General features: G+C 52.0%; 2 protein-coding genes across 2 annotated transcripts in view; one reads left to right on the forward strand and one right to left on the reverse strand.

The window, feature by feature from the left end:
- Window positions 1-22: 22 nt before the first annotated feature.
- Window positions 23-9,572, forward strand: PLEKHJ1 (pleckstrin homology domain containing J1). The gene is made up of 6 exons (XM_077922047.1): window positions 23-181; window positions 2,105-2,172; window positions 2,894-2,960; window positions 4,082-4,172; window positions 6,770-6,833; window positions 7,653-9,572. The coding sequence occupies exons 1-6, from the start codon at window positions 88-90 to the stop codon at window positions 7,716-7,718; spliced, it is 450 nt and encodes a 149-aa protein (XP_077778173.1). The 5' UTR covers window positions 23-87; the 3' UTR covers window positions 7,719-9,572.
- Window positions 9,573-11,405: 1,833 nt separating this feature from the next.
- The window catches only part of DOT1L (DOT1 like histone lysine methyltransferase), a 74,136-nt gene continuing 62,937 nt past the window's right edge, over window positions 11,406-22,604 (reverse strand). Inside the window, exons 27-29 of the mRNA XM_077922028.1 lie at window positions 21,787-22,602; window positions 19,929-20,579; window positions 11,406-17,562 (exon numbers count right to left, since the gene is read on the reverse strand). Of these exons, the coding sequence (XP_077778154.1) occupies window positions 19,969-20,579; window positions 21,787-22,602 (1,427 nt within the window). The 3' untranslated portion in view covers window positions 11,406-17,562; window positions 19,929-19,968. The remainder of the gene's footprint in view (window positions 17,563-19,928; window positions 20,580-21,786; window positions 22,603-22,604) is intronic.

The following is a 22,604-nucleotide window of genomic DNA, read 5'->3' on the forward strand; positions in this document are numbered from 1 at the left end:
GCCAGGGCGGAAGTAGAGCGGAAGTGGGAGGCGCGCGAGCCATAGAGCCGAGAGGGCTAGAAGGGCGGGGAGGAGGCGGCGGCGGCGATGCGGTACAACGAGCGGGAGCTGCTGTCTCTCTCCCGGCAGCCAGCCGAGAAGGCGGCCGAGGTCCTCATGCGCGCCCCGAAGAAGGGAAGCGGTGAGGAGGAGGAGGCATGGAGGGGGGGGGGAAGGGGTGACGTCACGAGAGGAGAACACCGCGGCGTGACGTCACCAGGCGGGTTGGGTGACGTCACACCGGCCAGGGAAAGAGGCGGCGGCTCCCGTGGCGTCATCAGAGTTCATTGGGTTGGGGTGGTAGCAGAACTCCCAACCCGGAGGGTGGCTTGAGTCGTCCTCACTGAGGACTAGCCCCTTGACTGTTGCAGGGGGTTGATCTGGATGACCCTCATGGCCCCTTCTAGCTCCACCGTTTGATTTTGTTGCTCCGGTTTTTTTATTTTGCTCGCTTGCCCAGAGGTGTTTCCGTTCCCTCCTGTGTTCTGCTCTTACTGTCATCAGCGTACAGTGGTACCTCGGGTCAAGTACTTAATTCGTTCTGGAGGTCCGTTCTTAACCTGAAGCTGTTCTTAACCTGAAGCACCACTTTAGCTAATGGGGCCGCCTCCTGCTTCCGCGCCGCCGGAGCACGATTTCTGTTCTCATCCTGAAGCAAAGTTCTTAACCTGAAGCACTTTTTCCTGGGTTAGCGGAGTCTGTAACCTGGAGCGTATGTAACCCGAGGTACCACTGTATTGCGACGTCCTGTCCTGGATGCATCCGCTCAGATTCCTGCCTTGCAGGTGGTTGGGCGAGATGACCCTTGGCGGAGGGCTGAATTAGTAAAAATCACCGGTTGTGGGAACATCTGCCTTGAGGTCGCAGCAGCTCATCTTCGCTCTCCCAAACTTGGACATCGTAGAACTGTAGAGTTTGGAAAGGGCGCCAAGAGTCATCTAGTCCAACCCTCCACAATGCAAGAATCGCAGAGCTACAAAAATGGTGTATTTTTCTCTCTATAAGACGCAGCCGACCATAAGACACACCTAGTTTTTAGGGGAGGAAAACAAGAAATAAGAAGCCTCCTTCGCTCAGGAGGCTTTGCAGGGAGTGCACTGATCCCTCTTACCCTCCTGGCTTTCCCCCCACCTCCCGCACATAGCTGTCAACCGTCCCTTATTTGTCGGGAAACTCCCTTATCCCAGCGCCGTGTCCCGCTGCTGTCCCTTATTGATGATGTCCCTTAAATTCCCCGGGTTTCAAAGGAAGCAGCTCCTCTCCCTCCCTCCCTGCCGGCCAGGGAGGAGGGAGGCTCCAACTGTGTTGCTTGGCTGCGTTGCTCACCCAATAAGGAGTCTAAGAACGACTGGGGGGTGGAGCTTGCATGCCTTGTGCCCATCAAATCGGCCGCGTTGCCTGGGGACTCGCCTTTGCTCAGCGCTTCCCAGCGGAGAGGTGACACTGGTTTTCCTTGCTGCATCCCCTTTGCCGAGTTGCTGCGCTGTGGGAACCACCGCTTGAGGCTTTGTTTGGCTGCTGGCTGGGCTTTCTGCCTTTGGCTCGGAGGGGCTCAGAAGTTGAACATACCTGTGCCCCTTGGGAAATCCCTTATTTTGGCTGCTGATCCCTTATTTTCGAAGCTGCTGGTCCCTTATTTTCAAATCTGTAAGTTGACAGCTATGTTCCCGCAAGAGCCGTGCTCTCTTTAAAGGGAGTGCTGCTCTTGGGGGCTTTTCTCGGAGGTGGGGGAAGGGACAGAGTCGCACACTCTGTCCCTTCCCCCACCTCCCACAAAAGCCAGGGATAGCCATGCGAAGCCTCCGCAGGGCAGCGGGATGAAGGCTCCCCGCTGCCCTGCAGAGGCTTCACGCAGCTAAGCCAGAAGCTAGAACAGCGAGAGGGAGCGCTGCGCAGCAATCCCTCTTGCTGTTCTGGCTTCTGGAATAGCCCGCGAAGCCTGCATTCGCTCCATAAGATGTACACTTACTTTTTAGGAGGGGGAAAGTGTGTCTTATAGAACGAAAAATACGGTATGCGTCCAAGAGCTCTTAAACAACTCCCTCCATCTTGTCTTTCTCCACAGCCTTGAAGAAGCGTTTGGTGAAACTGGTCGTCAACTTTCTCTTCTACTTCCGAACAGATGAGGCCGAGGTATTTTTGCTCACTACTCGCAGGGGAAATTACCCACTAGTAACTTTGCCAGATATAATAATGATGCGAAACCTGCTCAGGTTACTAGTCCTCAGGTGATGAGGTCCTCTGGCAAGTTGCGGCGGGTGGTGGGAGTGCCTAAAATAAAGTCTTATTATTATTCTAATAAAGAGCTTGATCTTATTAGCAGAGTCTGGCTCCTGGATCTAGCCCTGTTCTTGGAGAGCAACCAGAATAGGATTTTTTTTAGGAGGGGGTCCAGCAATCTCTAGGTGTTCCCCAATCTCCCTCTAAACAACTTTGTTTTTATATGTCTATTTATTTGTTTTACTTATTTAATAAAATTCATTTACCATTTGACTGTAGAAAAATCTAGAAAAATATATAAAGGGGTTGTCTCCAACGCTGGCCGCCCTCTGAGTAAAACCATTGAAATGCACAGATAGGACCACCGGGGGTCCATTAATTTCATTGAGTCTCCTCTTGAGTAGAACTTACTTGAAGACAAGACAAAAGAAGGGCTTTTTACAAGGGTTTATCTGAGAATTTATTAAGCCCTCTTCATTTATTTTTCCTTCTTTTTTAAGAAAGAAAAATCCTTGTGCAACTTTCAATTAAAAGCAGGGTTGGGACTATGCACAACGTAGTTACTTTTAAAAGCTTGAGCTAATGTGGAAAGTGATTAATTAATCTGTGTGTTTGTCTCTTTCTCTCTCCCCAGCCTATTGGTGCTTTGCTGTTGGAACACTGCAGTATCAGCCAAGAAGAAGGCAAAATATTTTCCATTTGTGAGTCTTTGGGGTATTGAGGAGACAGATGGGGTGGGGGGAATGGGGTTTACTTTTCTGGGAGCTTTTTCTTTCTGTTTTCTCTTTTTTATTGGTATTCAATTTTTTACAAATCGGTCACTAATCAGAACAAATCTAACATTTTTCCAAATTGCTCTCTGAGATGCCTGTAACCATTTTTGGAGGAGACGGAACACGTTCCCAGCTCACAACTACCCCCTTTCCACCCACGGTATTCAGAGAGGGTCACTCAACCAAATGTACTTGGCACTAGATTTCAGGACAGCCAAAAGAAATTCTTTGCAGGGCAATTTGGAATCTGCTGCTGTGGGTCAGGGCGGTGACTACCGGTTTTAAGATAGTCAAGTCAGTTTATTGTGTTTTAGCAGACATCCCATTAGATACATGAAAATGGTAATGGGAATAATAAGAATAAGAGACTGACATTTCTGCCCCTTCACCTTTACCCTCTACCCCTTTTAGGTTTATTAGCATGGATTTGTAGAGCCTTAGCGATAAATTTAGTGGGACGCAGGTGGCGCTGTGGGTTAAACCACAGAGCCTAGGACTTGCCGATCAGAAGGTCGGCGGTTCGAATCCCCGCGGCGGGGTGAGCTCCTGTTGCTCAGTCCCTGCTCCTGTCCACCTAGCAGTTCGAAAGCACGTCAACGTGCAAGTAGATAAATAGGTACCGCTCCAGTGGGAAGGTAAACGGCGTTTCCGTGCGCTGCTCTGGTTCGCCAGAAGCGGCTTAGTCCTGCTGGCCACATGACCCGGAAGCTGTACACTGGCTCCCTCGGCCAATAAAGCGAGAAGAGCGCCACAACCCCAGAGTCGGCCACGACTGGACCTAACAGTCAAGGGTCCTTACCTTAAGGTGCTACTGGACAATTTTTAAATTTTTGCATTACCTGTGTAAAACAGCAACAACCCACTGAGAGGTAAATTAGGATAAGAGATCCTGACTTGCCTCCCTCTGTCTTGGGAGGGTCGAGGTATTTTCCCACATGAGCTGTACTGCCCTTGTTCCTTGCCATAATCCTTGTCCAACAATCATAATTTTATTAAAGTTCAGTAGATAATGAGTCGTAAGGCTGATGGCTCGGGGTCTCTGTTTTCAGGTTTCCTCGAAGAACCCGAGAGAAAGTACTTCTTCGAATGTGATACAGAGGAGCAGTGCTTGGAGTGGGTCGAGGTTCTCCAGAGGGCAAGGTGAGGCCTGCCGGTCAGCCGGAGTTTGGGGATCCCTTCTTCCCCATTTTTTCAAGGGGGTGGGGACCATGTCTGCCAGCCCAGAAGGGACAGAGCACAGGCTGCTTGGATCTCTGTGCAGCGCCCAGAGGAAACCACCCTTCCTTGGTGGTTTTTAAGCAGAGTTTGGATGGCATTATCTGCCACGGCTGCTTGAGCTGAGATTCCTGCATTGCAGGGGGTGGGGCTGGATGACCCTCGGGGTCCCATCCAACCCTACAGTTCCATTATTCTATTTGAATCCTCGCTTCAGGTAAGAGCAGAGGCCGATGAGCACCGCATGCCGGTGGTGGGCGGGGACAGAGTCAAGAGTGGGTGGAGCTACACATGTAAAGTTTGCCCTCTGTGCAGGTTAGCTTGAATATCTCTCCCCCCCCCCCCCCCAATTCCATCCAGGCACGATCAGAGTTCGGTGGTGCACCCTGCCCATCTGGCTGGGTTGCCCCAGCCACTCTGGGCAGCTTCCAACCAGTGGCGTAGCGTGGGGGGTGCAGGGGGGGCCGGCCGCACCGGGCGCAACATCTGGGGGGGGCGCGCTCGCCGCCTCCAGAGTCGCCGAAGAGCCTTGGGCGCAGGCTGTAGCAGAGCCCCATGTCTCACGGAACCGACGAGCTGGCAGCGGCTCTCAGCGCTCCCCGCGGTCCCCACGCGTCAAGGCCGCGGAGGGCGCGCCAGGCAGCCCCTCCTCACAGCCCCGCCGCTGCAGCGGCTGGGCCATGTTGCATTTTCCTCGCCTCTCTGCCCTCCTCCTCCTCCGGGCAAGCGGCGTCTGGGCGGCAGCGCCAGCGGCAACTCGCCTCAGATCACCTGACACGGACCTGCCGCCGCCGCTGTGGCTACCTTACCGTAAATACCCCAGCCCAGGCAGCAGCAAGAAGAAGCTGGCAGCAGCGGCAGGTTAGGGGTTAGGGGGCGCAAATTACTTGCCTTGCCCCGGGTTAGGGGGGCGCAAATTACTTGCCTTGCCCCGGGTGCTGACAACCCACGCTACGCCGCTGCTTCCAACAAATGATAACACAGTAAGACATCAAATGTTTAAAACTTCCCAATATAGGGCTGTCTTCTAAAAGGCAGATAGTTGCTTATCTCCTAATAATAATAATAATAATAATAATAATAATAATAATAATAATAAACTTTATTTATACCCCGCCCTCCCTGGCCAGAGCCGGGCTCAGGGTGGCTAACACCAATAAAATCACAGTAAAAACATAATAGGGGGGGAAGGGGGGGCAATTTAAAATACAGGTTAAAATGCCATTTAAAATGCAACCTCATTTTAAAAGTAGCCCATAGATCAAGACCATACGGGGAGGGAAACATAAGGGTCAGACTGAGTCCAAACCAAAGGCCTGGCGGAACAGCTCTGTCTTGCAGGCCCTGCGGAAAGATATCAAGTCCCGCAGGGCCCTAGTCTCTAGTGACAGAGCGTTCCGCCAAGTCAGGGCCAGTACTGAAAAGGCCCTGGCCCTAGTTGAGACCAATCTAACCACCTTGCTACCTGGGACCTCCAAATTGTTGTCATTTGTGGACCTTAAGGTCCTCTGTGGGCATAGCAGGAGAGGCGGTCCCGTAGGTCCTTGATATAGAGTTGCTATACTTCCAGAACCCCCTGGACATATCAGGAATACTGCAGTTGGAAGCAGTGTTCGGGCAGAAATCCGGACATATCGCAGCCCGTGTCGGCAGTGTCAATTTTGGCGATTTTCGTTAAAATTAGCCACAAAACTTTTCTTCTTCTTTTTTTGCACATTGTCTCAACAACTTTGGGCAAAAAAACATTTTCTGTCTGGATTTTCAGTATTTGAAAATCCTCTGCCTGGTTTCCTGTAACTTCTCACAGTGAGGGAACCGCCAGAAGGCCCTTGGAGGAAGACCTCTGTGTCTGGGCTGGACGATGGGGGTGGAGACACTCCTGCAGGTATACTGGACCGAGGCCGCTTAGGGCCTTAAAGGTCAGCACCAACGTACTGGGAGCCAACATAGGTCTTGCAGGATCGGTGTTGGTCCCGACGGCCGCTCCCAGTCACCAGTTTAGCTGCTGCATTCTGGATTAGTGGTCATTTCCGAGTCACCTTCCAAGGTAGCCCCACATAGATCGCATGGCAGTAGTCCAAGCGGGAGATAACCAAGGCATGTACCACTCTGGTGAGACAGTCCGCAGGCAGATAGGGTCTCAGACGGAGCTGGTAGACAGCCACCCTGGATGCAGAATTGACCTGTGCCTCCATGGATAGTGGTGAGTCCAAAATGAAGGTCTCAAGGAGGGCCAGTGAGGGGCATGGCCAGGGGAGAACATCCAAGGGCCACATGGAGAAGTTTGGAGGGCCGGAGGCTCCCCATCCCTGAGGCAGAACCCTAAAGAGCCCCTCCACCTTTGAACACTCAAAGCTGATGGCTTATTAGCTGCAAAACCAGAACCGCAAATCCCAGAAGCGTTGGATCAGCTCCTCTGGGGTTGTTTTGGGGCGGAAGACCCTCGCTGTGAATGTTCGCTAGAAATCTGGTTCTGCTGCTTCCACCCTTCACGTTCGGATCCGTTCTCCTCTTGCCAACAGCTACGAGTTCATGAGGAGCAGCTTGGTCTTCTATCGGAACGAGATCCTGAAGATGACCGGGAAGGTGAGTAGCTTCTGGGCCGGAAAGCAGGTGAGGGTGACCAGGAAGTAACGGCCGGGACGAGGATGCGCAGTTTCTGCCCTGGGTCATCCCGTGATACTATGGTTCAAAGTCGTGTTTATTTTGTTACATTTTACTCCGAGAAGACCCATTCATCCTAAATAGAACCCAGTGCAAGGGACGCAGGTGGCGCTGTGAGTTAAACCACAGAGCCTCTTGGGCTTGCCGATCAGAAGGTTGGCGGTTCGAATCCCTGCGACGGGGTGAGCTCCCGTTGCTCGGTCCCTGCTCCTGCCAACCTAGCAGTTCAAAAGCACCTCAAAGTGCAAGTAGATAAATAGGTACTGCTCCGGCGGGAAGGTAAACGTCATTTCCGTGCGCTGCTCTGGTTCGCCAGAAGCGGCTTAGTCATGCTGGCCACATGACCCGGAAGCTGTACGCCGGTTCCCTCGGCCAATAAAGCGAGATGGGCGCCACAACCCCAGAGTCATCCGCGACTGGACCTAACAGTCAGGGGTCCCTTTACCTTTTAAGGCAGATGTGTGTATACAAATGGTTTTTTAAAACGATGTGATCCCATTGGGATCCCAAAATGAAATGTTGGGAAGCGCCTAGAAATATGATGCAAACTTGCCTGCAGCTGCTCCAGGGCTTCAGATGCAGGGAGAGCGGGAGAATTCCCAGCCCTGCCAGGGGTTGAACCCGACACCTCCTGCATGCAGGGCATCTGGTCTGCCACAGAGCTGTGGACTCGTATCCCCCACCCTTTCAAATTTAGCACCTCCAGACACCCAGCCCTCAAAGCCTCTCCTTTCGCCACAGGACCCCCTGGAGCAGTACGGCATCTCGGGGGAAGCCCGCTTCCAGCTGGGCGCACGGAAGGTATAACCCCGAGCATTTGGATCTGGGCCGGCACTTCACCATACCACCAGCACCCTTGCGCAGCTCCCTGAGACTCTAGGGTCAGGACTGTACGCCGACCGAGTGAGTTGCTTTCACGAACTTGCAGGATCTCCCTCGTGCTGCCAAGAGGGTGACGCCACCCAGCCACCTGCTTCCTCCTCGCTTTGGGGGGTTGAAACAAAGAGTGGAGATTAGACTCCAGCGGTTGCCGGTTTTCTTTCCTTCCAGGGCGCAGAGAACCTGCTATTCAGCTCAGAACCGTGCTTCCTCGTGTGTGTAAATGTGCACACAAACAACACTGGCAAGGGTGCTCCTGGAGCTGAAGGAAGGGGCGGGGGCTTCTTGGAATCGTGCTTGATTTTCATTAACATCCCAAATCGGGTTTGCGCCCAACTTTTGTGCTGAGATTTGAGATCTGCGGTGCACCCAGAACACCTCCGGCAGAGTTTCCCCACCGCAGCTCTGCATGAGTAACTGCTCTGGCTTTGCACACCTTCCCATCGGCTGCCTGGGTTGGGTGGGAGCCACTATGCTGTCCCTGCAAGGGATACTGGGGTGCTGAATTACTCCCCCTGCACCGCCCCCCCCGCCCCGTGAAATGGGCTGTGTGTGTCTCTGAAGTCATTGCTCCCAATCCTGAGCCCCTCCCGCCCTCAGCAATCCTCACCCAGGAGGGGGGCAACTCTTTACTTACTCTGTAAGGAAACATTTTCAACAGGAGTGGTGGGAGCACACTCATTTTAATTCCCCAAGCAAGCATGCGCATTCACCTAGTACAAGGTTTCCCAAACTTGGGTGGCCAGCGGGTTTTTTGGACTACAACTCCCATTAGGACCAGTGATCAGGGATGGGAGTTGTGTTCCAAAAACAGCTGGAGACCAAAGTTTGGGAAAACCTGAACTAGGAGGCGTTGGACAGAAGAATGCCAGTCTACTGGAGCAGCAACACAACTATCTCCCTAAGGTGCTCGGCCATCTTTTACCGTTTTGTTGTGCCTTGCTGGCACCCCCCGAGTCAGAGCTGCTCTCTGCGCCTGGCAACACAGGGAAGTGAGAAGAGCCCCTCGCCACTTTCCCAAGCTCGGTGCCCAAACTCTGTGCGGTTCCAAGCTCACTCCAGGGCAAGTTCCTTGCTTTCTGGGGTGGCAGAAATCTCCCTTCCTCAAAGAAAAAATACCTTGTTCTCCATCCCTCCTTGCTCTCTTCTTTCCTCTCTCTCCTCTGCCCAACTTTTGGGACTGGCAGCTGAATGTAATTTTTTATATATATAAAAATCTGCTGTGAAATTTAGAGGTGTTTTAAAAACTCACTGAAAGCTGTGGTTCTCTGGCTGATATCAGACTTAAAATTCTGTCCGGGGGGGCGCTGGGCTGCTGCTTTCTCCAACCCTGCCCTAAGAGGCTGAATTTCACTGCTGCAGGTGTGAGGCAGAGGAATGTCTCTTCTGCCAAGAGGCAGGGGAAACAAGACCAGGGAGTCTGCGATCCTCGGCCAGTGGTTTTGGACGATGGGAGCTTGTGAAATCCATCGTCGTCTAAAGGGGCAGAGTTTGGGGGACGAATGTGGGGGGAGAGAGAAATCACCAGCCACAAAGGGCGGCTAGTTATTTAGAGATTTTTAAGAGGCTGTAGAAGTGTAAAATGTACTTTTATCAGTTTACATTCATCTTCTGTACTCCTCCTGCCCCAAGACACCATTGCCTGTTGGATAATTGGCCAGTTTTATTACTTCTGTGCATTAAACCAGGAATTTTACTGTTTTGTTGACATGCCCAGATCCCCTTTTGTTATGTCCACACTGATTTTCTTGCCCCTCTAATAAACGAAACTACTGTCTTGTTGGTTGGCTTTTTGCCTTTTCTGTGTGAGAGAGGTGGGAATAGGCTGGGACCAGTTCTGCATTCAAAAGTGCATTCGTGCGAGGATTTTTACCCCACTGAATTGGGATAGCAGCAGCAGGAGGTCAGGCAACGTCTCCTCCCCAGTCACACCATCCTTGAATTGCTGGAAAAGTGTACTTGAACTCTGCTGTTGCATTTTACTTGCCAGAATGGACGGAGGATTGTGGGGAGAGGTATCACTGCAACGAGCCAGTATGTTCGGATCAAGGGAAGTCACAGTCCTGTTCTATCTGCCTTGATCGGGCCACACCTAGAGTCCAGGGTCCACTTCTGGGCACCACAATTTAGGAAGAATGTTGACAAGCTGGAAGGTGTGCAGAGGAGGGAGACCAATATAACCAAGGGTCCAGAAACCAGACCTGATGAGGAATGGTTGAAGGAGCTGGAAAAGAGGAGACTGAGAGGAGATAGGATAGCCATGCTGATCTCCTTCTACCGGTCCACAATAGAAAGTGTCCTTTCATACTGCATCACGGTGTGGGACACTGGTTTTATATCAACTGATAGGAAGTGCCTACAGAGGGTGGTGAATGCAGCACAATGTATTATGGGCTGTCCTGTGAATCCACTGGATGACATCACAGAAGAACGTTGCCTCAGGAGAGTGAGGAAAATTCTCAGGGATGATTCACACCCTGGCCGTCACTTTCTTGGGCAGAAGATATAGAAGCATGATTAGTCGCACCAACAGGGTAAAGAACAGCTTCTGTCTGTGGGCTGTTAGGCTGCTGAATGAAAAGATCACAACAGGGCAACTGGCTTTCGGGTTTGGTGGGTGTACGTCAGTAAACGAGGGGAATTAAGACGAAGAGAGCTGAGTGGCGGGTGCTCGTGTAATCTCACTGCATACAAGTTGTACAAGTGACAATAAAGTATTTCAATTCAATTTCAATTTTCCAATTATCTCAAAGGCTGTCACATGGAGCAACCTTGTTTTCTCCTGCTTGGGAGGGTAGGACTTGAACAAATGGCTTCAAGTGACATGAAAAGAGATTTAAAAAACTTTCGACAGTGGAATGGTTTCCCTCAGGAGGTGGTAGACTCTCCTTCCTTGCAGGCCTTTAAGCAGATGTTGGGTGGCCACTTGCCGCAGATGATTTACAGTGGTGCCTCGCAAGACGAATATAATCCGTTCCGCGATTCTCTTCGTCTTGCGGTTTTTTCGTCTTGCGAAGCAAGCCCATTAGCGGCTTAGCGGATTAGCGCTATTAGCGGCTTAGCAGGTTTAGCGGATCAGCTGATAAGCGGCTTAGCGGATCAGCTGTTAAGCGGCTTAGCGGATCAGCTGATAAGCGGCTTAGCGATCAGCTGTTAAGCATCTTAGCGTCTTAGCAGATCAGCTGTTAAGCGGTTTAGCAGATTAGCGGATCAGCTGATAAGCGGCTTAGCGGCTTGGGAAAAAGGGGGGGAGAAGGAAAAAAACCCTGCAGGAACTCGCAAGACATTTTCGTCTTGCGAAGCAAGCCCATAGGAAATTCGTTTTGTGAAGCACCTCCAAAACGGAAAACCCTTTCGTCTAGCGGGTTTTCCGTCTTGCGAGGCATTCGTCTTGCGGGGCACCATTGTAGTTGAGATTTCTGCATTGCAAGGGGGTCCCTTCCAACACTACAGTTCTATGATTCTACAAAGGTGAAAACTGCATTTATCGCTCAGCTGACCTCTAACATGTGGCCCCAGGAGGGAACGAAGGCCTCTCTGGCTGTGAAACCTGGACGTCTCTTACAAAAGAAACCAGACAACTTCAGAAAGTATAGAAGCACCACCACAAGGGTATACAGTGTATTAAAATACATACATTTTTTTTAATATAAAGACAAACTTCAAAGCCATTTTCTTTTTTTCAATTACAAATCAGGGTGAAGTGCGGGGGGAGATCTGAAGTGGAAGTTAGAACAGAAAGATAAAACTTTTTTTTTTTGCAGTGCAGAGAATCGGAAGGAATGGAAGGGGCTGAAATATATAGATAAAAGATTATTACGTACATATATACACAACGCCAGAAGTAGTTCATATGGATCTATGGAAGGATGACAGGTCGAGATTTCATGGAGCAAAGTCTCAAAAACAAAGCCAAAAACAAACAAACAAACAAACCCCAAGGTACATCGGATGAAAGACTGAAATTTAAATAGAATTCATTTTCATGGGCTAATGTATACAAATCAAGTTCCTAGTTGCTGGGAAAGAACATCCCACCTCTAAGAATATGGGTACTCCCTTCAATCCATTTACAAACGGATTCCTTTTATTTTACATTTTACAGATTTAATTCCTGAGCAACAGCAATTTCCATCACTGACTGAATACCCCCCCCCCCCGCCCACACCCAAACTCCCTGTTTCGGCAAGGCAAAGCCTCAGTTCATTGTGGAGGGGGGAGGAACCAGATAATTCCCTAACCAGCCCCCCCCCAAGGGCTGTTTCTGCAAAGCACGTTTCTCAAAAGGCTCAAAAAAACGCAAAGCGCTGAAAGAAGGAGCTGATCTACCCCACATTTCTCCTTCCTATTTTTTCTTTTCAATAGATCTCCATCCCATCAAGGCTAGAAAAGGGGGGGGGCTAAGGTGTTGTTTTTTAAGGTTCCAATGTGCAATGTGGGTGAGGAAATCCAGAATTATTAAGGGCTGCAGGGAGGAAGACTAGTTTTGAACCAGATTTGCAAAAACAGCCTCCTGCAACCGAGACAAAAGATATTTTGCAAATGGGGTGCTTGCCGTCGACTCCCCGGCACCCACCTGTCTTTCAGAGTACCACAAATTCCTATGCTAGTTAAACACAGACAAGCAAGCCCATTTCTATGGAAGTTCTTGTTGGATATTAAGATATCCGGCAAGGCTGATTTCAGACTTCACAGGAGATTGTGGCAGCCTGCTTGATGGACTGCATCTACTACAGTGTGTCTGTTAGACTGATCAGAAAGTAGTTTTTACCCTGCGAAAGGTTACTCCCCCCCCCCCCCGTGGGTCTGTTTCTGGGAGGGGTGGGGGGAAGCGCCGTTAACACCCTACCCGAGAAGCCCCCCGCCCTGCCCTGATTCTGAAGCAATTCTACAACTTTTAAAAACCAAGCGACTCCACTGGGTGCAAACAAATCCCACCACCGCTGTTGCAGTGACCCGCACGCTTTCACAAAGAGTACGCGCACCATCTCAAACCAAACCCAATTTGCGAGGACACACCGTCCTTCGCAACCGATCCCAAAGTTTCTTCACCACTTTATCCAAGTTGCAAAGAAGGGGTTTGCGGGGGGAGAGGGGGAGAGAGAGAAGCAGAAAAGCACAGGATCTGCGTGTGTTTCAGATTCTGCGAGGGTGTGCACTCCCCGCAAAAAAAAAGGATGCTGTCCATACTCATGCCACAGGCATCGCTCTTAAGATTTCAAAGCCAAGCACGCTAGACCTGTACAAGTTCTCGTGCCCAACGGTTTAGGAGAAAGGTTGTGTTTGGAAATGGAATGGAAGAGGTTAGCCGCGAAAATGAGGACCTCGTCTTGTAGTCTGCAGAGTCCGTTTGCCATTGCGAAGCCCCTCCAAGATTGCTTTGGACTGCCGAGGGAGGGGCCCCAAAATGGCAGAGGCTGGTCTAGGATAACCTCAGATAAGGTGGAGCCCTGGTTGCTTAGGGAGACACAAACACACCCAAATAGCACCATATTCTGCACCAGAAACAGGGTCAAGCCTTTAAAGAACGAATACTCTGCCCTCCTGAAAAATAAAGTTAGAAGACGAGTTCCCTCTACGCCCCCCCCCCCTACACAACTTAACATAATCTCTGTGTGCTTGCGGACAAAGTAAAGCATCTTAAAGCAGGTTTTACTGGCAAAGAATAAAATAGAATACCCAGCCTCCCTCCTTTCCTTGTGGCCTGTCGTCGCCAGGTCGGCTGGGTGAAAGGAATCCCCCCCCAGGGGGGTGGTAAAAAAGAACCCAGCTAAGCTACCTTAGGGTTTTGTTTTGCATCTAGCACCAATGAAGGGAAGAAGCAGCAGCAGCAAATCCCACTCAGAAAAATAAATAAATTAAAACAAGGCAGGGGAGGTCCCAACAGCTCACTACAACAAGCTTCTCCCAAGACAAAGTGGTGTGGGTTTCCATTTCAATGCACGGCCCTGGGGGGTCGTCGACAGGGAAGCCCCCGAGATTCCATCTCTGTACCAGAAGCAGCAGGGGGGCAAATATGACAATTGTCCTTTGGGGGTGATCTTTCCGGAGGCGGGGCATCCCGCCCCAGCGGCCGAATGGATCGCCCAAGTGGATTTGTGTTCCGGCGTGGAGTTCTTGCAAACAAGACAGCACCAGCAAGAAACCTAGCTGAGTCCTCGAGGGGTCGGGTAAGGCAGGCTTCGGATTTGGACCCAGGACCTACTGCCCCAAGTCTGAACCGCCTGGTTAGTTGAAAACAGGCAGCTTGGTCCTTGTATCTTTGGCCAGCTCTCCTGTGCTTTTATAAAATCAAAACCCTGGGCTGGTCAGAGGAGAAGGGCCCACCGCCCTATTGCCTGCTTGGCTCAACACTGCTATGGATAGGGGCCCATCCGGCATTTTAAAGACTATATTCCGAACGGAAGATCAACGCATGAAACACACACTTGCGACCTCTAGAGTACTGAAGATGAGAAGATGGGTTGAGGGGAGATGGAGGAATTTTTTTAAGAGGGGGAGAGAAAGCGCTTGCTGGAGAGAGCTCCACTCAAGCGCAGCAAGTCATGGTTCCCGCGTCCGGTATGAGAAATTCGCACCCTACGAATTTAACGCAGGGCGGAAGGTGAAGAGATGAACAAGCAGAAATCCGTTTTAGTTTCAGACCTAGGAAAAGATTTGCAGCTGACTGGAGAAGACTTGTAAGAACTAGGCCTTCAAGTGGGATTTTTTTTTATAAAAAAAAAGAAAAGCAAGCTAAGACTAAAGTCAAGGGAAGGGAGAGGGAAAGAAAGCACAAACTGTATCCACACTTTCCCCCAAAATGGAAATTTGCAGGCATCGTGGGCCTGCAGGGGAAAGGTAGCCGAGTGTGGAAGGAGGGCAAGAAAGAGAAGCTGCTGGAAAACCTGACCAGTGACGCGACAGAAGGCAGCGGAGATTTAGCCAAGCAAGATAAAGGGTTTTGGCAGCCAGTCCACATTTATTAGAGGGTTATTTCCGTGCTGATCCTGCGCAGCGGAAGGGAAAAAAAGGGTTGCCAGAGTAATGAGCTGCATCCTCCCTGTTCCTTCTGGGGCGGGGGAACCGGAGCCAAAAGGAATTCATTCGGCTTGCAATGAGGGTTTTAAAAAACCTGGAAACGGGGAGGTTTCGGCTCTCTGCCGATGCTGAGCAGACCGACAGGGGCAAGGAAAAATAAGCAGAATGGTGAAAAGTCTTTATGAGAAGTCAGCTGTTTGCTCCAAGACCTTAGCAAAGGGGAGAGAGCGCAAGATAGACAGATTCAGGGAAAAGCAACAGCAAGAGACTATCTTATGAAAGCCACAAGGTGGATCTTGAAAGTAAGGAAGACAAACGTGAGACTTTAGGGACCGCTGTGGTATTGAAGGGAGCAAAAATGATACCCTCTGCTGCGATCATCACAGACTTTCTTATTCTCATGCCCTTATCATTTCCTCCCTGATTCTAGGCACACCTGAGGAAACAAAACTGCTATTTGTCTCCCGCTTCCAATTACACTATGGACACAACCTGATAAAAAAATTAGCAGAAAGCATACGAGTGTCTATGTGTTTTTAAACAGATATATCCCCCCCCCCCCGCACATCTCACCATTCCCAGAAAGCTGTGTGCCTTTAAGAAAAACGTAAGAATTATTCCTATGCACTGATCACCCAAGTCACAATTTATTGTTATAAAATAATCAGCAAAGCACCAGTGTTGTCAGGCAAGATACAAAAAAAGGTAAGTTTGATTGCAGTATGCACATGTGTGTGTGTTTGTGTGTGTGTTTTTATCTCTGATGCAGGGGTGTGAAATCACATTTTTAAAACACGACCCACTGAGAAACAACAAGGACAGAAGCAGTGAGCGGACATGTCTTTGACAGAACGTACAAAGCCGCGTGTCTTGATCAAGTATCAAAAATCTTGCCGCCGACAACACACGAAAAGGATGACAGAACCCCAAGAAACAAAGTTGGCAGCAGGCCCAGCGCAAGAACGGGCGGCCTGCTTTCTCAAGTTTTCCAGTGCAAGCAGCCTGGCCAACAACACCAGTGGGATGCCTCTGCGTGGCCATCGCCTCCCCAAACAAATCATCCCTGGGGGAATATTCCAAGAGCGGGAGACGGACACAAACAGGAAGGGAAGAGCACCGGGCAAGGATAACAAGCACCCTTGCTTCTTCCAAGGAACAAAGCAACGAGCCAGACATCCGGGGACCCAGTCTGCTGCCTCTGTGGGGAGGACAAACTGGGAGAGATCCTCACCGAGGGCAAGGCAGAGCTCCCAAAGATGGCATGATTAGAAAATTGTAAGCAATGGTTTTTTGTTTTAAAGGAAACCCAGAAGACTACAAAGCCTGGGCCCGGGCAAGAAAGGTGCCCAAGCCTGAGGCGGAGTCCCAAAATACGGGTGAAGCTGCCCTTGGCGTGAGAAAATGCCTGCCAGTGCTTGGCTGCCTGGGGGGAGCCATTCCGCCGGGAAGGGAGGGGTTGCTTTCATCGCCACCCACCCCAGAAGTCAGTGGGTCAGGGTCCCCACCCCACCCCACCTTGACCTCTAAACACGACCATTTTGGATTTCACAGTTAAGGCAGAGGAATCCCCTTCCCCTCGCTTCGGAAACGCACCTGGGGGCGTCGGTTTCTGGGGCGGGAGAGGCTATGTTTTATCCCCCACAAGCACCATATCTGAATTCTGCTGGGAAGCCGGGAAGGGAGTGCGATGGCCCCACCTTCAAATAAGCATTACATGACATCGGTGGTCAGATGGGGGGAGGCAGAAAGCCGGACGCCCATGCAAAATGACTGTCTCCGTTCATCCCTGGCCCCTGCTCAACGCCAGCTACTGCCCAACAGCCAACTAAGGTTGCTTTTAAGGGCCCAGCTCCGAGGAGGACAAGCCCTGGATTCCTCGTTTCCCTGGCTTCACTACAGAGCGTAAGAGACACGGACGATGACGTGGACCAGACATCTGGTGGGAGCGGGTGGAATAAATTAAGAAGAGTCAGACTCGCTCTATATAGGAACGTGGCTTGGTATTGGTCACCCCCCGCAAACACGCAAACAACCAGGCCTCTGCGCCCCACAAAAAAACGAAAGCACCACGGGGGAGCTCAGCCCAGAGAGGCACACGTCTGTCGGGCACGGATAGCACCAAGAGAACCTTTTGGATGTGTCTCCGCTTGTGTTGGCCAGTCCTTTTGTTATTAGCAGTATTTCGTTTGTTAAAAGTCCTCCTCCTCCTCTCCCCCCCCTCCCCCTTCCCCGGCATGTTTATTCCCCCGGTTCCAAGACTTTGTGTGGAACGAACACAAGAGCGGAGGGAGGGGGGTTGCTTTTTGTGAAAACACGTGTTCTCAAACTTTAAAAAATATATAAATATCTAAACTATATCAACAATACAAATCGGAGGCCGTTGTCGCCTTCTGCAGTTTGAATATATCTAGAAAGAGAGAGATATACATATACATATATATTATAGAATATAATATACATATATATATATACACACACACACACAGACATACACTTAAGATTTCACAGTAGCATTTTCTTCTGGCTTTTAGGCTTAGGACTCAAGGGTTCCATTCCGTTTGCCTGTTTCTTTCCCAGTCTGGTTTTCCTGCACGTGTCCAGTAGTAAAGAGAGATGGGGGACGGGTGGAGGAGCAGAAGGCCCTCTCTACAGCGGTTGAGGGCAGCACCTTCAAGTGGAAGTGGAGAGGCGTTGGTCCAGGCTGGCCTTGCATAGGTCACGTGGGGGGTTGAGGTAGAAGGTCCTTAGTTACCTGTGGGAACAGGGGAGGAAGGAGGAGAAGCACACTTTAAGCCAGCGGATTATGGACCGTTCACAAAACCAGGAAATCAAGGATCAGGGCTGGGGAGGTTTGACCCAGTGCGGCCCTCCAGAGCCACTACCTGGCGCTCAGAATTCTCACCTCGCTTGACCTGCAGGACAGAGCCAGTGTGGCACAGTGCTGTTTCCCAAACTTGGGTCTCCGGCTGTTTTAGGACTACAATTCCCATCATCCCTGACCACTGGCCTTGCAAGCTAGGGATGATGGGAGTCCAAAAGCAGCCGGAGGCCCCAGTTTGGGAAACACTGGGTTGGAGCGTCAGGCTGGACATGGGAGAGCCCAGAGTTCCAATCCCCCTCTCGGCCACCACGGCATTCACTGGGTGAGCCCAGGGAGCAGCTCACGGACTTCTCTCAGCCTAACCTATCTCGCAGGGCTGTTGTTGCTGCTGCGCGGGGAGAACCAGTGCTATTTTTCTAGAAAAAGAGGTGCCATGAACGCCTCCTTTATTCTCTTATAATGGCAAGGACGCCCCCCCCCCCCCCGAGAAGTGCTGGGACAAGAGTTCTGGTGAGTTCCAGTTGAAAGAAACGCCCTGGGAATAACCAGGTACACCACACCTTGAGCCCTTGGGAGGAAGAAGAAGAAGAAGAAGAGTTTGGATTTGATATCCCGCCTTTCACTCCCTTTAAGGAGTCTCAAAGCGGCTCACATTCTCCTTTCCCTTCCTCCCCCACAACAAACACTCTGTGAGGTGAGTGGGGCTGAGAGACTTCAGAGAAGTGTGACTGGCCCAAGGTCAGCCAGCAGCTGCAGGTGGAGGAGTGGGGAAGCGAACCCGGTTCCCCAGATTACGAGACTACCGCTTTTAACCACTACACCACACTGGCTCTCAAGGTGGGATATGAATACAAGAATGATGATAAGGAGGAGTTTTATTTCATTGTGGGCAAACAAGGCCTCTCTCTTCCTCGACCCTCCAAACTCGGGTTCCAGTTATTGCAAGTCATCGCCAGTTATTACCGTATTTTTCGCTCTATAAGACGCACCAGACCACAAGACGCCCCTAGTTTTTGGAGGAGGAAAACAAGGAAAAAAATATTCTGAATCCCAGAAGCCAGAACAGCAAGAGGGATCGTTGCGCAGTGAAAGCAGCAATCCCTCTTGCTGTTCTGGCTTCTGGGATAGCTGCGCAGCCTGCATTCGCTCCATAAGACGCACACACATTTCCCCTTACTTTTTAGGAGGGAAAAAGGTGAGTCTTATAGAGCAAAAAATATGGTAATTTTTCAGGTCCAGGCATGAGGCCATCTGCCTGGTAATAACAATTTAGTCAGGAAACTGCTTTGTGATGAGTGAGGCCACTGGTCCAACCAGCTCAGCAATGTCTACACTGGCTGGCAGCTGCAGCTCTCCAGAACAGGAGCCTCTCCCAGCCCTGTCTGGAGACGCCATTCTGCATGCGAGGGCAGCAGCTGCACTGCTGACTACCACCCCCCCAAAGAAGGTAGTGAAAAGGGCCGCGAGATCAACCAGGAACAACAACAACATGATTTATATACTGCCCATCTGATCAGGTCACCCCAGCCACTCTGGGCAGCTTCCATCATATCAAAACACAGTAAATCAAACATTAAAAACCTCCCGATACAGGGCTGCCTGTCTTCCAAATGTTACCAAGAAGGCCCTCTGCCTGGTTCCCTGCAACCTCACTTCTCGCAGAAAGGGAACCGCCAGAAGACCCTCGGAGCTGGACCTCAGTGTCTGGGCTGGGCGATGGGGGTGGAGACGCTCCTTCAGATATACTGGACCGAGGCCGTTTAGGGCTTTAAAGGTCAGCATCAACACTTTGGATTGTTCTTGGAAACGTACTGGGAGCCAATGTAGGTCTTGCAGGACCGGTGTTATATGGTACCAGTTACCAGTCTAGCTGCCACATTCTTTATTTTCCGAGTCACCTTCAAAGGTAGCCCCACGGAGAGCGTATGGCAGTAGTCCAAGCAGGGCATGCACCACTCTGGCAAGACAGGGCGCAGGCAGGGAGGGTCTCAGATGGAGCTGGCAGACATCTGCCCTGGACGCAGGATTGACCTGTGCCTCCATGGACAGCAGTGAGTCCAAAATGACCCCCAGGCTGTGCACCTGGTCCTTCAGGGGCACAGTTACCCCATTCAGGACTAGGGATTCCCCCACACCTGCCTGACCCCTTTCTCCCAGATTCTTCCTCAATCCATTAGCCGCCACCCACCCCACAACCACCTCTCAAGGGGACAAAGTTTCCACTCGGCCGCAAGGGCAGACATGTCTCCGAAGAAGCTGCCTGTCCCGTCCCACCCGCCCCTCCCGGCCAGCCTTACCTTACGGAGCACGAACGCTTAAAGGGTCAAGCCGAGCCCATTACCGCGGCTTAACCCCGGGGAGGTGCGAAGCGTAAGGAGACTGCAGGCCGAGCGTGACCCACATAGCGGGCGCGGCGGAGGCAGCGGCGCTGGGCTGCGGGATCCCGGGCGCGGCCTGGGCTAGCGCCAAGCGGGGCAGAGGCGGGTGGTGGACAGTGAAGGAAGGGCGGGAGGATTTGTGCTGGAGAGAAGCTAGCTTAATAGACAAAGCGGAGTTAGCGGGGGAAGAGGAGGACGGGGGCGGCAAGAAAGCCTCGGAGCCCGGAAGGGAGGCAAAGGCCTGCAGGAGGACGGGGTCGCTGCTGGAGGCAAGGAGGGGAGGGGGCGGAGGCAAGGAGACGTTGGGAGGCGGGGTGCGCCGGGACGGGTGCGCCGGGGTTCGCGAGAGGTGCTGCGTCTCGCCGGACGGGGCCGGGGGCGAGTGGAACGATGGGGAGGCGGGAGCCACCTGTAGAGGGTTTAGGCTCAGAACGGCGGTGGCGGCGCAGCTGGAGACAGCGCTGCTGCCAAAGTGGAGGGAGGAGGAAGAGGAGGAGAAAGACGGAAGAGAAGGCGAGGGAGCAGAGGAGGAGGAGGAGGAGGCAGAAGGCACCACATGGTTAAAAATACCTGCAAACAGGAGAAAGAAACAGACTCAGCAGGCGGAACTTTGGCACGGCTCACAGCGAGAGAAGCAAAAACAACAACGACGTGACGCAACACAACTGGGAAAAAAATATTTTTTTTTTTTTTAAGCAAGCAAGCAAACTTAAAAAAGATCGCAGCAGCCGCAGCCTGACAGACAAATGCGCAGCATGGAGAAAATGAACGACAGCCGCAGCGGCAAGCGATGAGCAGCGATGGTGTAGAAGCTGAGCAGGGTAGAGGCTTGCTCACTTACCTGTCTCCTTTCATGCGCCAGGGGGAAGGGACTTTGGCTGAACTCAGAGACCCAACAGCGCACCCATTTCTAAGGCCCTCTTTTTGGCGACAGCAAGCTAGTCTCAAGGAAGCTACTGCTGCTGCTGCAGCCACTCTGCCCCGGAAACACGACTTCTCCCAAAAAGAGAGGCTCTTAGGAGGAGGAGACCTTCAGGCACGCATGTTTGTGGGGAACTGGCATGTTTCCTCCTTGGTTCCCCTTGCTGGCTGGGGGAAGACACCAGGCAACATTTGGGGAAGGCACCAGGTAGGCCAAGGATGGTCTGTGTAGCCCCAGCCCCTCCCCACCCACCTTTGTGGAACACAGCTCAGCACAAGCGGAGTGGAGGATCTCCCAGAAAAGAGCGCTTGAAAACCTGGTTTTGACCTATAAAGCCTTAAACGGCTCAGGACCGCAATACCTCAAGGAGCGCCTCTCTCCATGTGAACGTACCCGGACCCTGAGAGCCTCCAAGACCCTTCTTTGGGGGTGCCTTTCCCATGAAAGGTCTAGAGGTTAGCAACACGGTAACAGGGCCTTTTCTGCAGTGGCTCCCCGCTTGTGGAATGCTCTCCCCAGGGAGGTTCATTATATACTTTTAGGCACAAGGCAAAAATGTTCCTCTTCAACCAGTCCTTGGGCTGATAAATACCCTGCAGCCTTTTAAATGTGGAAGGGGAGTATTGTTTTGCTGTTTTGGTTTTATTATTGACTGGTGTTTTGTCTTGTATTTTATGAACTGCCCTGGGGTGTCCTGATGAAGGGCAGTATATAACTTCAATAAATACGCATAAAGAAATAAAACCCACCTAACTGTGGAGTGGGGCTGCAGAGAGGGTGCGAAAAAGGCTGTCCCAGCCCCCCCCTTCTCAGCTGTGCCCCCACAGAGGGAAGAACCCCGAAGCTCCGCCTTACCTCCAACTGTTCCACCTGTCACCCCAGGGGAGAAGCTGCCCATCGTGTGAGAGTTGGTCAGTCGGGTGGCAGCCGACGAGACGTGAACCAGACTGGCGGCTGGCATGGAGCTGAATAGGGACTGCAGTACCGAAGAGTTCGTCACCATAGGGCCCAAGGGGAACTGCGAGCCAGTGGTTAGAGAGTTCAAGAACGGGTGAGCCACCATGGAGGAGGAGGAGGTGGGCACAGAGGAAGGAGAGCTGCCCGTGGGGGCCACAGACAGGCCTTTGCCGTTGAGCAGGCCACCCGGTGGGGTGGCGGTGGCGGCAGCGATGAAGAGGTTGTGGCCGTTCCTCAGCTCACCGGCCTCCCTTTCCCTGCCCTTCCCGGCCTTGCTGCCGTGTAGCACCGAGGACTTGTCCAAAGCGGCTCCCAGGCGGGCGCTCAGCTCGCCGGGGTCTTTGCCCTTGAGGCCGCTGGGCCAGTTGGAGTCTTCCCCTTTGGCCAGGGCTCCCAGGCTCTCCAGCTGCCTTTTGCTCAGGAAGGGGTTGGTCTCGGAGACCCCGCCGCCCTCCTTGCTGCGCTGCGCCAGGAAGCTCAGGGGCGAGCTGCCCGCCAGCGCCGCGGCCATGTCCGCAGCGGCCTTGTGCGGGAGAGGAGCACCGTCAATAAAGCTATGTAAACCGAGGTCGGCCGGAAGCCCGCTGTTGTAAGCAAATCCATTCATGGTCTGGCCGAGTCCGTCGAGGGCGGCCGAGGCCCCGTGCTTCCTCGGGTGGGCCGAGACCTTGCTGTCGCCGCCCGAGCCGTCCTCGGAGGGCGGTCGGAAGGCGAAA

This window comes from Podarcis muralis, chromosome 18, assembly GCF_964188315.1.
Source record: "Podarcis muralis chromosome 18, rPodMur119.hap1.1, whole genome shotgun sequence".
Classification (NCBI taxonomy): Eukaryota; Metazoa; Chordata; class Lepidosauria; order Squamata; family Lacertidae; genus Podarcis; species Podarcis muralis.